Raw genomic sequence first — 17,184 nt, forward strand, 5'->3', positions numbered from 1 at the left:
AGGGGTCAAGCTTACACCGATGTCTTTTTACTTCTGAGTTTGGTTTGCTTGTGTTGGTTGTTTTGTTTTTTGGAGCAGACAGTTTCCATAAGGAAGATTCTTGCTCGTGGACTTGATTCTCGGGGACCAGGGCGTGCTGCAGAGCTCAGCCCCAGAGCGCACTCGGAGTCCCCGCCCTGCACTGGGGAAGATGCTCTGTCCTCTTGGAGTTTTCCTGTTTCTTACTGGATTACACCCTTTGCAAAATACAAACACTCCACTGTCCCCTGAACAGTCACGGTCTGGTGGCTCCTTTGTTCCTTCTCCCCAGGCTCTGCTTTCCGCTCAGCTCCTGTTCTGGTCTTGGTGCCACCGGGTCCACGAGGCCTCAATGCCCTTCCCACTCAGACCTGCACCTGCTCGGGCCCCTCCTGCCCTGCCAGCCCACGGGTATTGGGCATCGTCCCCTTGACCATGGGACCACACATTTTTCACAGCACTTGTGCTCATCATACATGATACCTACTGCTCCCTTTGTCCCCATGCTCTGTGGGTGGTATCTGGCACATGGACCTGTTATTAACAGCCTGAATGAACCCCCTGGGAATGCACAGGTCAAACGGACCTTTAGGAAGCAGCTCTTGGTCATCACAGGGGTTTAGCCTGGTCATTTCATGTGAATTAGCATCTCTGTTAGTTCGGGGTCATCTTTCAATAATATAGGTGTTTGAATGGAAGCATTGGAACCTGTTCTATTTGGTGCTTACTGAAAATATTTTGAATTAGTATGTACAAATTATTGCAATTTCTTTATGAAATTCAAAAGTTTTATCAAGTAACAGTTTTTCAGTCTTGGGAGAAAAAAGTTTTTTCAGGGCTCTGGCCATTGACCAAAAGACAAGTAAAAACTCATGAAGGTTATTGAAGAGGTAAGAACAGAGATAGTCTGACAGTTGTGCCCAGGGCCGCTCCCATTTCCTCTACCCCAGTTCTACAGGAGTAGTTTAAGTAGGGCAGGGAAGGTGTTGCATCAGTAAGTTAAAATCTTTCCACACAGAAAAGCCCGAATGCTGATGGCTTTACTGTGTGAATTTGGTAAAATAGTGAAAAAATAAAAACCAGCTTAGGTGTTAGTCAAAAGATGAATAGGGGCTGGGGTTGTGGGTCAGTGGTAGAGTGCTTGCCTTGCATGCGTGGGACACTGGGTTCAATCCTTAGCACCACATAAATAAATAAAAAAGATATTGTGTCCATCTACAACTAAAAAATTCAAAAAAGATGAATAAAGAAAGTGTGGTATATGTACAAATGGAGTTTTACTCAGACATAAAGAAGAGTGAAATTATGTCATTGCAGGAAAACAGATGGAACTTAAGAATATTATGCTACACAGAATAAGCCAGAATAAGTCAAGGGTTGTGCTTCCTCTTGCATGTGGAAGTTAGAGAAAAGGGAAAAAAATAGTGAGAGTGGGATCTTGTGAAAATAGAAGGGAGACTGCCAGGTTTGGTGGTGCACACCTGTAATCCCAGCAACTCAGGAGGCTGAGGCAGGAGGATTGTAAATTCAAAGCCAGCCTCAGCAACTTAGTGAGACCCTAAGGACTTAGTGAGATCCTGTCTTTAAAAAAAAAAAAAAAGGACTGGGGATGTGGCTCAGTGGCTAAGCACCCCTGGATTCCATCCCCAGTACAAAAAAAAAAGGGGGGGGGGGGGAACATTAGAAGAGAGGAAAGGAACTGGGGGAGGGAGGTAGGAAAGAAAAGGTGAGGTACTGGGGCCTGAATACGTAACAACAAATTCCACCATTTTATATATCATAATGTGCCAATAAAAATAACAACAAAATAATAATAAATAAAAACCAATCCTACACAAATTCCTATTTACTATTTCCCATGTACAGTCACTAAAGTAGATAGTTTGGCAGGTTTTTGCTTTTGTTTGATAAATTAAAAAGATTTTCCATATAGTCCCAAACTCACACCCCTGTGTATTTACCAAAATTAAGTGAAAACGAACATTCACATATAAATACATATGCAAATGTTCACAACCTTTATTCACAACTGCCCCAAACTGGAAACAACCAAGATGCCTTTCAGCATGTGAACAGATAAACTACAGGAGATCCATAAAATGAAACACTACAGAGACACAAGGGAACAGCTGTCGACTCAAGAACATGGTGAATCTTAAATGCATTCTGTAAGAGAAAAAAGCTAGATCCAAAAAGCCACATGTTATGTGATCCATTCATGGTGTTCTGGAAAAGTCCAAGGGAAGGAAGGCAGATGGGTGGTGGCAGGGGCTGAGGAGGGAAGAGTGGATGGCTTCAAAGGCGATGAGCAGGGGAATATTTAGGTGAGAGAACGGCTCTGTGTAGGAACAGCGTGGTGGGTGTTGACTCGGTGCATGTCCAAACCCACAGAAGAAGCCACTGCAAAGAATAAACTCTAATGGATGCAAAATATAAACCAGGAGGTCCAAGGACCTCGAGAGGAAATGAAGACCCGATGAAGGAACCTAATGATATTGCAGATATATGGACACCTTGCCAAAGCAGTTCAGGGACTGAGGAGCTGTGAGCTCAGTAACTTTGGAAACAGTGTTTGAATGGGAAACTATATGGCTAAAGACAAAGAGCACAGTACTCTATAGTGGTAAAGCTGTTTCTGGTGGGGGAGGGAGTAAGTGATAACTCTGGAACTGCTTTACACCTACTTTGGGGATGGTGAACAAACAGGTAAATGGATAACTGTTTGGGTTGTCAGAAGTCTGTCTGCCACAGAGAGGAGTTCTAGACAATGGAGGGAAGGCTAGAATGAACCACTTGGTACTACGCTGGAGTAAGAGACACCAGTAGGAAGTCATGTTTACCTTACTGTATAGTAGGATGTACACGTTTGGAAATAATTATGGTGTGCATGTGTGGCTTTGTGTGTACATGTGCATTTCCTGGTCCCATTTCCTGAGAGTGAGCACCCAGTGGCAGCAAGCACACCCTGTGCCCAGACCTTGGTTTCTAATACCATTCTCAAGGACAGACAAACAGAATCTGGCTCCTTGGAGAAATGACTAGGGCAGCTGGATACAGTGGCACATGCCTGTTATCCCAGCAACTTGGGAGGCTGAGGCAGGAGGATCACAAGTTCAAGGCCAGGCCCTAGCTACTTAGTGAGATCTTGTCTCAAAATAATAAAAAATGAAAAGGGCTGGGGATGTGACTCAGTCCAAAAAAAAAAGACTAGGATAGGAAAAATAAAGATGAGCCAGACAAGGATGCAGCCTGAGAGTTCTCAGGGGTCAAAGCAGGGACAGTCGGAGCAGAACAATGCAGGGTTAGATTATAACCAAGGGTGACGTACGGATGAGCCCAGAATAAAGATGATTGAGGAAGTGGGGGTGGGAGCAGTGGGGGTGACACCCTCTCACGGGGGGTGGGGGGGGGCAGAAGGAGAGCTCTGGCACACTTCATGTTGACCAGATGATCAGTGTCAATATCATGAGTGGCTGAATCATGTTAGCAGAACCTAATGTGATGTGACTGTCACTTTACTTCTGTGGACTGTCCCTGCCAAACCCGTAACCTCAGCCTCACCATGAAAAAAGCATCAGAAAACTCCGGCTGAAGACACTTCAAAATACCAACCAGTGTTCTTTAAACTGTCAAGGTCTTGAAAAACAAGGAAAGACTGAGACCGCCACAGAGTCCAACGAGACCCCATGTCTAAACGCAGTGTGGTCTCCGGACCACGAAGGCTGCGGCTACGTGGACAGTGAGGTACCAGGCGGGCTTCTCAGTCTCACAAGTGTACTTTGTCATGTCAGATGTCAACCTTCCGGAAAAGTGAGCAAGGGTCATGAAGGCTCTCCACAGTACCTTCACAACTTTTCTAAAATAATTTCAATATGAAAAATTTATCTGGAGAACGGACCAGTCTCAAATGTAAAAGCTCAAATTATACTTCAAGAAAAAGCACAGAAAAAATCTTTGTGAATGTGTTAGGTAAAGAGTTCTTCAACAGAGTCCCAAGAGTATAACCGTAAAAGAAAAAAAAAAAAATGGATACATTGGATTTCATTAAAATTAAAATACATTAGCCAGGCACGGGGGTAAAAACGCCTGTAATCCCAGAGACTCAGGAAGCTAAGACAGAAACATTGCAAATTCAGCAAAAGTCTGTCTCCAAATAAAAAGGGATGAGAATTATACTTCAGTAGTATAGCACCACTGAGTTAAAGCCACAGTTCCATAAATAAATAAGTCAATTAAAAGATAAAATGTTTTGCTTTAAACCATTAAGAAAATGAAAAAGTATGGTAGTGCATGAAACTCTGGAGGCTGAGGTAGGAGGATCACAATTTTAAGGTCAAGCAACCTGGAGAGACCTATCTCAAAATAAAAGAATTAAATTGGCTGGGGATGTAGCTCAGTGGTAGAGCTCTTGCCTAACATGTATGTAACACTGGGTTCCATTCCCAGCACCAAAAAATAAATAAAAATAAAAAATGTGACAAGATACAGATTGAGAGAACATATTTGCAAATCATAATCTTAATAGACTTGCAAATCAGGACTATTAGGAGACACCATCACATACCTGCTGAAATGGCCGTAGTCAAAGGGACCACATGAGTGTGGAGAAAACAGTCTCCTCCTGCTGCGGGCAGTCCGTTTTCAAATGCCTCAGCCATTTTGGAAACAGTTTCGCATTATTTTAAAAAGTTACACATCGGTTTAGCACATGACCAGATAATTTCATTCCCAGGAATCTATTCCAGACAAATGAGAACATATGTGCCCACCAAGAATGGCTCACGAATGTTTGCAGCAGCGGGAATCTTCATGATGCCCTGAATGGAAACAACTCAATGAGCATCCTGGGAGCCAGTAAATCGCAGCAGGTCCACACAGCAACGGAGGGACTCGTGGGACAGGAGCTCACACCAAGAAAGGCGTGTCAGAGGCCTGACTCTGCGGGGAGAAAGCAGACCCCTGGATGCGTGGCCTGAGGCGCAGCTGGCCTTGAGGGATCTGGGGGACAGAAATGTTCCCAGCCTGGACCTAGTGGTGGCTGCCCGACTATATAAATTCATTACAAATTACTGAACTATCACATTGTTATTTTATGGTCAGTACATAGTCTTCAGTAAAGCTGGGGGGAAATGGATGGATTAATGCAGACATTGCCCAGAGTGGACTAACTGTGAAGGGAATGAGTCCAGGTCCACCTTCTGCTCACTCTCATTCCCCATCCTCCAGCCCCTTACTCTTGCCCTTCCACCTTCCACCATGGGCTGATGCAGCAAGATGCTGGTCCCTCAATCATGGACTTCCCATTTCCTGGAGGAAATGGAAGAAATAAATAAGAAATAAATCTGTCGCTTGTTTTTTTTTTTTTTTTAGGACTGGGAATTGAACTCAGGGGCAATTTGCCTTTGAGCCACATCTCCAGCCCTTTTTAGTTTGATACAAGTTCTCACTAAGTTGCTTAGAGCCTTACTACATTGCTGAGGCTGGCCTTGAACTTGTAATCCTCCTGCCTCAGCCTCCCAAGTCATTGGAATTATAGGCTAAATTTGTCCTTTATAAATGACCCAGTCTCAAGTGTTCTGTTAGAGCAGCACAATGAACTATAAAACATCTTAAGACCACGGAATGCTGAATATGCATCAAGCTCACTGCTTGCTTTGACTGCATTTCAATCCTCATCACAATCCCAGGAAGCAGCTCCTCTAAGAATGTCCACTCTACAACCAGTGAGGGAAAAACTCTACAACCATCCTCACTGCTTATCACCTAGGAGGGGGCTGGGGTACAGCCTGGGGTAGAGCACTTGCCTAGTGTGTGCCCTGGGGTTCCATCTCCAAACACACAAAAGGTTCCATTCATTTTTGTAAGTATCAAGATTTTAAAAATTTCCTTTCACACACAAATACATGTCTATTTCCAAGATTTCTTGCCATTTTACAGAAACCATATGACTTAATAAGAGCTCCCTGTCTGAACTTTAATAAAAAGATCTTCAAGCCAGGTATGGTGGCTCACACCTGTAATCCCAGCGGCCTGGGAGGCTGAGACAGGAGGATGGCAAATTCAGAGCCAGTCTCAGCAAAGGTGAGGCACTAAGCAACTCAGTGAAACCCTGTCTCTAAATAAAATACAAAATAGGGCTGGGGATGTGGCACAGTGGTTGAGTGCCCGAGTTCAATCCCTGGTACCAAGAAAAAAAAAATCTTCAAACATTCAGAAAAGATCAATGTTCAAAGCTTATTTCCTGAGGCCAAATAAATTCATCCAAATGGAAATTAAGGTATCTGAGGCCAAATAAATTCATCCAAATGGAAATTAAGGTATCAAAAAATACCAAATTGTGGCCAAAACCATTGGTGAACTTTGTCTGGTACTCAGACTGGCTTCTAGGTCTAATTTTATGCTTGGAAATAAACATTTTGAATTTGACCTCATATGTATTGAGTTTCTGCCACTTTGCTAGAAAAAGTATCAGCCATCGTTCTCAATGCAATACCCAAGTTATAAGATTTACATAGGATTTACACAGGCAATAGATGCGTCAAAACAGCTGTATCTCAGGACTGGGAGTGGAGCCTGTGGCAGAGCACTTGCCTGGTCTGTGTAAGCACCACCATCACAACAGAAAACCTATTTCTTAAGACATTTAGCAACAGCAGCCCACCCCTTGCCACTAATTCTATAAGCATATTTTCACACATGGTTAGAACTAGATGCTTTCATCCCTTTTACTATTAACTATTACCAATACCTCACTTCTACTTTATTTCATTAGAATAAATATCTTTTCTTACTCTTATAATAGTCATTAAAGAATTGTTGGATATTTAAAATTTTAGATTTCTTAAATAGAGTAGTACAGATTGAATATATCTTTATCTGAAAGGCTTGGGACCAGAATGTTTTGAATTTCAGATTTTTAAAATTTTGGAATATTTGCATATACATAATGAAATATTTTGTGGATAGAACCAAGTCAAACATAAGACTCATTTGTTTCATATACACTGTATGTACCTAGCCTGAAGGTAATTTCAGGCTAGTTCCAACGTGCCTGTGTTTTGACTGTAACTCATCACAGGAGGCCAGGTATAGACTTTTCCTTTGGGGAATCATACCTATGGTCCCAAGCCTTTCAGATAAAGATATATTCAATCTGTACTACTGTATTTAAGAAATCTAAAAAATCTTAAATATCCAACAATTCTTTAATGGCTACTATAAGAGTAAGAAAAGATATTTATTCTAATGAAATAAAGTAGAAGTGAGGTATTGGTAATAGTTAATAGTACCTGCAAAGTTTCAGATTTTAGAGCATTTTTGGATTTTGGATATTCAGATTAGCAACATCAATCTACAATAAATAAACTTCTCACATTTAGTCATCTGCTTACTTTCCTAAAAAATGGGCAAATCATTAAAATATTTAAATATATATATATGCATCCTTAATGATACCATTTACCACACACTTCTAAAGCAATCTAGGCAGACGACAAGATCCTAGAGTAGTAAGCACGAGGAAATCGTCCAAGATTTAATAAACACTTTCCTATGGATAATTACAATGCTGGATGACAAAGGTCCAAGCCCAAACTGACAAGGGTCCACCACCCATCTGAAGCAGTCCTGACACCACGCAGGAATCAGACACCTCTCCAGATCTGTCCCTCTAGATACAAAGAACTGTGTGTTCCAGTCTGTGTTCAAACTGTTTAGTTGGTGAATAATTTTCCTCAGTTTGAGCTTACTATCTTGAAAGGGTAACTCAGCAAAAACAATGATTAAAAGTCAAAGAATAAGCAAAAGGCAGAATTATCTTGGGTACACACCTGGGAAGCTGCCGAAGCTGATCAACCTTGGGCCCAAGAAAACCTTCAAGAATAAAGTACACAATACACCAAAACTGCCACCAACCAACGTCACAGGAAGGCATCATTGAAGCAGCAATCCAATGGTGCCATCTGCTGGCCAAGTGTGGAACCGCCTCAGAAACTTCAGAGCTAATAAAGTAGCTGGTTTTCATTATGCTTATCAGACCTGGTTCCTGAATAAATTTGGCCACCTTCAAGACAAGCCAGCAAAAATGAAGACAATATTCAGCAACATAAAACAGCTTGGATGTTGACTACATGATATATTTATTCCTTTCAAATTCTGAGACAGAGTCTTGCTAAGTTCCCAAGGCTGGTCTTGAATTTGTGATCCTCCTGGTCTCCTCAGGTGCTGAGCTTGATTACAGGTGTACACCACCATACGTGGCACAGTATATTTATTTTAAATAGAACTAATATAGATACAAGCTCCATTGTTCAAATCAATGGAGCACAATTTGGTGGCTCTCATTTTCTTACACCTGGCCCGGTGCTTGGTGACTTGAACTCCAGTCCTTATCTAGCACCCAGAAGACTAAGCTTCCATCATTTGGCTACTGTGAAGATTGAGTTGAGCAAGATGGACTGGCTAGGTGACAGCTACACCTCTTCTGCTTAATGATGCTTGTCTTCTGGACTTAAGAGCAGGCTACTGACACAGCCACTTCCACATTCTTTTCACTGCTTTTTCTAACAACCCTGAGAACCAGGTGTCCTACTGGGCAGTACCTGCACCGCGGATGGCTGCCTGTCATCATCTCCAGCGGATGGCTGCCTGTCATCATCTCCAACCGTGTGACGCCTGCCTGTGAGGGAGCAGCCGGGCACACACAGCCGCCTATCCTACGTGCCAGGAATAGACAGAGGTCAAGTTCCACCTCCTCGTCAGACGTCATTGTCATTACAGCACACAGCTGGTACAGCACAAAGTGTACAACGCAGTGTCACGACCCGCCTGGCATTACCCGAGATATCAAATGAAGGTCATGACTCTACCCAGAGTGTCTAAAAATACACAGCCCAACAAGGCAAGCGACCTCTCTTACCAGGCGTCAGTCACAGACCAGACAAGGACGCCTGCGTGTTTTCCAGAAAAGGCTGAGCTATACCTTCAGTCGCGACAGCCTCACCTAAAGGACATCTCTGAGGAAAAGGAAATCCCTCCCCAGGAAAAGCTGGTCTGACTGGAGACAACCACTGCCACAAGCTGGGCTTTTCCAGAATAATCCTCTGTACAGTCAGGCCAAAAAACACAGACCAACACCAGCGACCTTCATCACTAGCATTAGTCAGTATCTGGGATACCAAGAAAACGGTCCATTTTTAGTTAAGAAAGCCAGAAGCAGTATTCTGCTGACATCAGAGTTCTCTCCAGGTCAGGGGTCCACCAAACCCAGTCCAGGGGCTGCTGCACATGGCCACACCTGTTTTTTGCTGCCAGTCACCGACATTTTTCTTTTACATTTCTGCTTAGAAAGTTTGTGTGTGGACTTGGTTTTTGTGTTTGTTTCTGTCGTACTAGGGGTGAACCCAGGGGTGTTTTACCATTCAGATATATTCCTAGCCATTTTTATTTTTTTAATTTTGAGACCAGGTCTCACTAAGTCAGCTAGGCTGCCCTTGAACTTGTGATCCTCCTGCCTCAGCTTCCTGAGTGGCTGAGACTGCAGGCGTGTGCCACCCAAAGTGTGCCAGCCCAAAGTATTCATTCTTAAAATGGGAACTAACAGCTCACACACAATCAATAAGTCCCTGGGTCTGTTGATCTAAGGATAGTGAGATGAAACATACGTCTTTCTCCTTCCCAAGACTTTTCAGTAATAAAGTTCCTACAGCCAAATATGTTTAAAGAACAAAGCCACAGCCAGGCTTGGCGGCGCACACCTGTTGTCCCAGTCACCTGGGAGGCTGAGGCAGGAGGATGGCAAGTTCAAGACCAGCCTGGGAACTTCATGAGATCCTGTCTCAAAATAAGATTAAAGACAAACAAGGGCTGTGGATGTAACTCAGAGGTGGAATGTTCCTGGGTCCAACCTCAGTACTGTGAAAAAAAAGAAGAAAAAGGACAAAAGGCGAGTATCCTGTGCTAAGAATCACAGCTAAAGTGTTTCTGTCCTGCCCAGAACAGATGAAATCAGGGCAAATGCACTAATTTGAAAAGAAAATGCCTAGTGGCGGACACATACATCTTAACAGGTGTTTGCTGAGTCTTCATAGAGAGAATACCCCCTGAGTCCCATACGGTGGTGCGTGCCTGTTATGGGAGTGACCTGGGAGGCTGAGGCAGGATTAAGTTCAAGGCCAGTCTCAGCAACTTAGTGAGACCCTGTTTCAAAATACAAAAAAATAAAAGGGCTAGGGATGAGGCTCAGCAGGAGGGGGCTTGAGTACCAGCCCAGCATGGGGGGGGGGGGCCCTGGCTTCAATGCCCAGCACCACCCCCCACACAGGGAAGGATCAGTGATATTGGAAAGTAAGAAGGACGCTGTCAAGAAGCCAAACAGTGGAGGGAACCTCAGGAGCTAACAAAGGCAAAGGTGGCCCTTCCAAGGGGGCCCTGGAGAAGCTTCAAGGTAAGTCTGCACACAGAGGGGCAGCAGAGGCCGAGGGCCAGCTGTGAGGCAGCCCATTCAAGAATGAAATCCGAAGCAGCCTCTGGCCACAGCTTTCCCTCTCCCACAGGCAGAGCCTGGGAAAGATGGCTTTGCCTGGGGGTAGAAACAGAAGGCGCCAGGGAAAGTGGGCGGTGTGCCACAGAAAGGCTTCCAAGGCTGAAGCGACCTGCAAGAGCAGACCATATCAAGAGCTTGCTGTGGACCTGAGGGTACCTACCAACCAACCACCTGGGGACTAACCCACCCAGGGACGCTCCAACACTGAGCCACACCCCCAGCCCTTTCTATACATATATTTATTTATTTATTTTTATTTTTTTTGGTACTAAGGATTGAACCCAGATGCACTTAACCACTGAGCCACATCCCCCAACCCTTTTTATTTATTTATTTTAAATTTGAGACAGGATCTGGCTAAGTTGCTCAAGGCCTCACTAAGTTGCTGAGGCTGGCTTTGAACTCGAGATCCTCCTGGCTCAGCCTCTGAGTAGCTGGGATACAAGCGTGAGCCATGGCACCCAGCTCTGTTTTTCAAAAAGCAAGAGGTTAGACAGTGGGACACAGAATGAAGTCCTCCTTGCTTTAGGGAAGGTAGAGCTCAGGCCTCATACATCCTCCAGGGAAGGCCAGACGCCAACCCACCAGACCCTCTTGCCACTCAGCTTACAAACTGCTCTTCGGAGAGGTGGAAGGAGAAAAAAGCAAACGTTATCTACTTGCATTTAAAGCTCCTATTATAGACACAAAACAGATTTCCATGAAAGGGGGGCTACTGGAGAGCTAGAAAATCTCTAGAAATGTAAAATGACTGCAAAACAGGAAATTTCAGAAAATGTCATGAAATAAAGATAAAGGCATTAAAAACATGAAGAGACATGGGGGAGAGATCCATAAGGCCAACAGTCTAACAGGGGATCAAGAACATGAGAACAAGAGGCAATATAGTGATAAGAATAGTCCAAGAAACAATGGAATGTTCCCTGTGCTAAAGACTGCACCTGCTCAACAGGTGCTGAGACATTTATTTGGATGAAATTTTAGAATACCAAGGAAAAGAAAACTTGTAAATTTCTATAGACAGTTCTCACAGTGATATTTACACTTTGGAGGCAAAAGATTTTCATTATTGGCTTGTGTTAATTTCTGTAAGTTTTGGAAAAAAATAAAAAACATCAAGTCATGAAATTATTTCCAAATAAAATGCATCAGACTCTCGTTGATAGTTCACATCCACAAAAACAAAGCATAAAAAGGAAACAGAAAAATATTATATCCAAGGAATTATTAGAATTCTGGGGCTGGGGATGTGGCTCAAGCAGTAGTGCGCTTGCCTGGCATGCGTGCAGCCCGGGTTCGATCCTCAGCCTGAGTTCGATCCTCAGCACCACATACAAAGATGTTGTGTCTGCCAAAAACTAAAAAATAAATATTAAAATTCTCTCTCTCTCCTCTGTCTTAAAAAAAAAAAAAAAAAAAGAATTATTAGAATTGGCAAATAACTCACATTGTAGCTTGTGCTGGACCAGGTACTGACAGTCTGGTGCGTTTGAAGACATCAGGCAGACAGATGGGCAGCAGCAGCTCGCCCAATCCCACTTCCTTCTTCTCTTTCCCTAACCAAATATTGATTACTAATCTAAAGAGTACCTCCATGGAAGGTATGATGGCACACACCTGTAATCCCAGCGGCTCGGGAGGTTGAGGCAGGAGGTTCATGAGTTCAAAGCCAGCCTCAGCAACGGTGAGGCACTAAGCAACTCAGTGAGACCCTGTCTCTAAAGAAAATACAAAATAGGGTTGGGAATGTGTTTCAGTGGTTGAGTGCCCCTGAGTTCAATTCCTAGTACTTAAAAAAAAAAAAAAAAAACAAAACAAAAAACAAAGAAAGAAATTTATGGCTGGAGTCTAAGCACTTAGCAAAATGAGTCCTCACTGGTGTACCTGTGCTGCCTACCTGGGCTGTATGTCAGAATGAGATGTTCAGGTTCCACTTGCAGGTATTAAAATTCAGAAGATCTGGGCCTTACATTTGTTTGATAGCAGAAGGAAAAAAAATCATCCTTTCCCTAGGCCCTCCTGCCCATGTCCCCAGCATTCTGAATCCAACTAGGTTTCAGGTGTCACTCTGACACCAGACAGAGACAAGACAGCCAGGGTTCTCAGAACAAATCCAAAATATCTTAATTCCTCTTTTCACAATAGTCCTAGTTCGATTACCAACATCAATGCACAATGCCCTCCAAAGTTCTGTTTTTAAAGTACAATAATAACTATTAAAAAAACTATCAAGGCCCTATAAAGTCCGATTACTCATTGGACTCCTAACAACAAATATTGAGTCTCCTTTCTTCCCCATACCCCTCCTTCCAAGAAACCAGAAGATAATCACCTCTCTCTTTAGTGAACAGAACAGACAAACCTTGCTCATATTTATCCAGGGATCTACCTCGATGACAATGTCAGCCTCAAGTTTCTTCTCACCGAACTGCATGAATTTGCCAACTCCTTCCTTTCTGTCTTGGGGGTAAATGCTCTTGCTCAGGGGTCTGCTGAACTGTCTCGGGTCCCAAACTCACCATCTTAGCACTCTTCCAGAATCCTCTTCATGGCTTCTCAAACTTGTCAGAAACACCTGGGACACTTGTGAAATACACCAAGTTGCCAGTTTTCTCAGGAAATTGATCCAAGCAGATAGGTGCAGAAGCAGAAATCCCTATTTTAACAAGTGTCCCAGATGATTCTGGAAGTACCTCTTTTCCAGAGATGTTTCCCACTGCCCCCTCATCTACAACCTCCTTCCAGGTACTCCCGTCCAAAGTACCCTCCCTTCCTCCCAAAGCAAAGATTTCCCCACTGATTTGTCTTCTCAATTCCTGTTGCAATCAGCCATGTGGTACAAAGTAACAGTTGGCCTTTTAAGTGTACTGGTGTTCAAGGCAGAATGTGGATATACTCTATCAATTCATCTCATTTGCTTTTTCAGGTGACGTCTACCATTAGGAGTCAGCAAACAAAGTTCAATAATGTGCAAATGTTTGTATGTAAGTGGGCTGAAGATGGTTCTAGAGCCATGGTTATTAACTCAAGAGCCCCCCACAGTTCACTGTATTGAAACTGTTACCACCAAGTGCAACAGGAAAATGATACCTTAGTTCTCCCACAAGGAAAGCAATTTAGTCTGTAGAAGCTTGATAATTACAAGCTTTCCCATTTCTTCTCTCTCATAAGCAGCTTACTCACATAGCTAAGGGACCTCCTAAATAAAGCCGCCTCCTCAACACAGTTGGTATTTGCTTTTAAAATTGTACCAAGAAACAGGCATTGTGTTCCAGCCGTGAGCGGTAATCCAGCCAACTCTTCATTATCTGAGGGATCTGGGGGCCAGCACTGACATCCCACCACAGCGCCCACTGCAACTCAACCAGTGCAGTAACTGTGGCAGCTGCTGCCTCTTTATGGGGGCTGCTGTCTTGGCTTGAGGAAAAACACTGAGATCATCTCCCAGTTCCCCTTTAAATCCTAAAAACCTAGCACTTGAAACTTAAATCTCATTTTCCCAGCAACTTTTTTGAGGTAGAGTCCAGGGTGCTCTACCACTGAACAATACCACTCCCACATTTTTCCCCCCCATGACAACAAGGAGTCACTAAAGTTGCTGACACTGGTCTTGAACTTTTTTTGTGTGTGTGTGGTGCTGGGGATTGAACCCAGGATCTTGTGCATGAGAGGCACTCTACCAACTGAGCTATAGCCCCAGCCTCAGGTCTTGAACTTGAGTTCCGCCCCCTGCCTCAGCCCCCAAGTAGCTGGGATTACAGGCCCACATCATGCCACACCCAGTTCATTTCCCCAGTAACTGATAATTGCCAAGAGGCATAATTAGGAAATGAACTGATTATCAAATGGGTCCAAATGTTGGGACTCATTACCACGCCCCACAAAGGACTGGAGGGCAGAACAGCTTTTAGCTCCTTCAAAGCCTGTCTTACCTGTGGGTATAAATTTTCCAACTTTGGAGCATTTAACAATCACCTGTTTAGCATGCATGAGGCCCTGGGTTCAATTCCCAGAACCCCATAAAACAAAACACTTCACCCCAAAAAAATCCCCACAAAACTGGAGTTTAATTATTATCTGGCTCAGTAATATGGAAACCTAGGGGCCCCCTATTAAGCATTCGGATTTAGTAGCTCTACAAGGGATATTCCATCATCCTCATTTCTAAAAGCACCTGCAGGCAGGTTCTGGGCACCGTCTACTTTACAAAGGGCCTCTTTGCTCAGGCCTCTCCCCTCTGGCTCCTGCTTTTCCCCAACAAAATGCCTTACTTTAATCTCTTCCAAATCTAACCAGGCTTCAAGGCCTGGTTCAAGGACCAGCCACTCTGTACAAGCCTAAAAGGATCACCCCGGCTGAAAGGGACGTTCCTCCCCTGGCACCCTGGTGCCATTTGCAAATCTTTAACCAAAGAAAAAAAGGTGTTTCATCAGCTCTTTCTTCCCCAAGGCTCAGCTCTCAACAATGGTTTCATTTCTTTTCTTCTTTTGGTGCTAGGGATGGAAGGCAGGGCCTGTGCATCTTGGAGCTCTACCATGAAGCAACCTGGATGGGCTGGGATGTGGGTGTTGCTACGAGGAGGAAAGCTTGCCTGGCATCTGTGCGACCACATTCCATCCCCAGCACCGCACACATGCCGCACAACACTCGCAAAAGGAGCCCCACCAAGTCCTTGGATTTTTTTTTTTTTATCTACAAAATCAAGAGGATGGGCTGGGGTTGTGGCTCAGTGGGTAGAGCGCTTGCCTAGCAGGTGTGAGGCACTGGGTTCGAGCCTCAGCACCACATAAATGTAAAATAAGGATACTGTGTCCACCTAAAACTTAAGAATAGTTTAAAAAAATAAAAATAAATAAAATCAAGAGGATTTATTTATCTTTTAAAAGTTTCATTAAGTACACCTATATCAGAAGCCTAATATTCCGCCCAGGAACAGTGGCAAAAGGAGGTAATCCCAGCTACTCAGGAAGCTGAGGCAGGAGAATTTCAAGCTGCAGGACTGCCTGGGCAATTTGGGGGGACCCTGACTCAAAACTAAAAAGGCCTGGGGTTGTAGCTCAGCAGTACAGCATCCCTAGGATCAATGCCCAGTAGTGGGGGTGAGGGTGGAACTGACTCTTGGTGAACAGAAGGCATCAGTTTTTTAAGACCTAAATTAACAGGACACAGAATGACAGAAGTATTAAAAGTGGAGGGCCGAAGATGGGTGTGGTGGCAAACGCCTGTAATCTCAGTGACTCTGGGAGGCTGAGGCAGGAGGATCGGCAAGTTCCAGGACAACCTAAGCAATTTAGCGAGATCCTGTTTCAATTAAAACAAACAACAACAACAACAACAAAAAGACAAACGATAGAAGACTAGGGGTGTAGTTCAATGCTAAAGTGCCCCTGGGTTAAACCTCCAGTACAAAAGAAAGAGTGGAAGGCTTTGGAAAAAAAAAAAAAAAAATCCAATAAATGTAACACCAGTCAACGTATGCTGTCATCAACACGACTTTAAGGAAATTCAGAACACCTAGGCCATGCCAGCCACAAGATCAAGTAAGTGTCGTCCAGTTTTTTAAAATATAAAAATATTCCTAGGTAGTGCAATAAAAAGTGTGACCAACAGAAATAAATTGTCGCCTTGGAAAGGACAGACTTAAGGTAGGTCAAAAGCGACAAACACGGAAGCCCAACGCGCAGGGTCCAGCGGAACCCGCGCAGCGTTCCAGTTCTCGCCAGATGCGAGCCCCCGGAAAGCCGGGGTGAAGGAGCAGAGGCCGGGGAGCCGACCCTGCGGGAGAGGGCGGCTCTCGGGCCAGACCCGCGCCGCGCAGCCCCAGCTTCCCATTCATTCGGGCTCCAGGCAGCCGCCGCGCGGGGACGGCGACCACTCACTCACCTGTCCGGGAACACGACCTCGCGGCGCCCGGGGCCGCCGAGACCGCCGCCAGGAGCCGGGGGGACGCGGGCCGGGGGACGATCGCCGGCGGGGGCGAGTGGCGGCGCAGCCCGGGCGCGGGCGGGCGGCGCAGGCCGGGGGCGTCCCTCTGCAGCAGGGCGGAGCAGAGCCGCCGCGGGCTCTGAAACATGCCGGGCGCCGCCGCCGCCACCACCGCCGCGGCCGCTCCGCGCGCCCGAGGAGCCGACCTGGATGGAGGGACCGAGGCCGGCGAGTCGGTCAGGCCGCCGGGCCGCTGCGGGCGGATGCTCCCGAGCCGCTTCTCACTTCGCCGGGGGCCCGGGAAAGTCCCGGGCAGCCGAGGCCGAGAGGGGCGCGAAGATGCGACAGCGGCGGCGGCGGCGGCTCCGACTGCTGCGGGCTGGCGAGGGCTGGAGTGCCACCGGCGAGCGCAGCGCGCTGACAAAGCGGGCGCCACCACGCGGGAGCCGGAGGGGGGGCTCGGGGCCGAGCGCGGCGCGGCCGGGCTGCAGCCCCCTGGCCCGGGGCAGTCCTGTCTGCAGAGGAACGGGGACTTCAGCAGCGACACGGGGCCGAGGCTGCAGGAGGGCCAAGGTGACGAGCCTCCGCTGCAGCGATTTTAAACACACCAGCGACCCCTCCCTCTGACCGGAATGGAAGCACCCATAGGCTGGGAATCCCGAGACAGTTCCAGGGCTGTGGCCCCAGGGACACGTGTG

The 17,184-nt window shown here is 45.5% G+C and overlaps 1 protein-coding gene across 2 annotated transcripts in view; it reads right to left on the minus strand.

Annotated features, from left to right (window-relative positions):
• Noct (nocturnin) overlaps positions 1 to 16,836 on the minus strand; it is a 30,046-nt gene extending 13,210 nt beyond the window's left edge. Inside the window, exon 1 of one of the 2 annotated variants that reach the window (XM_076864359.2) lies at positions 16,445 to 16,836. In XM_076864359.2, coding sequence (XP_076720474.1) covers positions 16,445 to 16,634 — 190 coding nt within the window. In that variant the 5' untranslated portion in view covers positions 16,635 to 16,836. Of the gene's footprint in view, positions 1 to 7,847; positions 8,006 to 16,444 lie in introns of those variants that run through there. The other variant, XM_076864360.2, reaches the window with a different exon arrangement.
• Between the last annotated feature and the right edge of the window lie 348 nt (positions 16,837 to 17,184).

This window comes from Callospermophilus lateralis, chromosome 8 (assembly GCF_048772815.1).
Source record: "Callospermophilus lateralis isolate mCalLat2 chromosome 8, mCalLat2.hap1, whole genome shotgun sequence".
In the NCBI taxonomy this organism is placed as follows: domain Eukaryota; kingdom Metazoa; phylum Chordata; class Mammalia; order Rodentia; family Sciuridae; genus Callospermophilus; species Callospermophilus lateralis.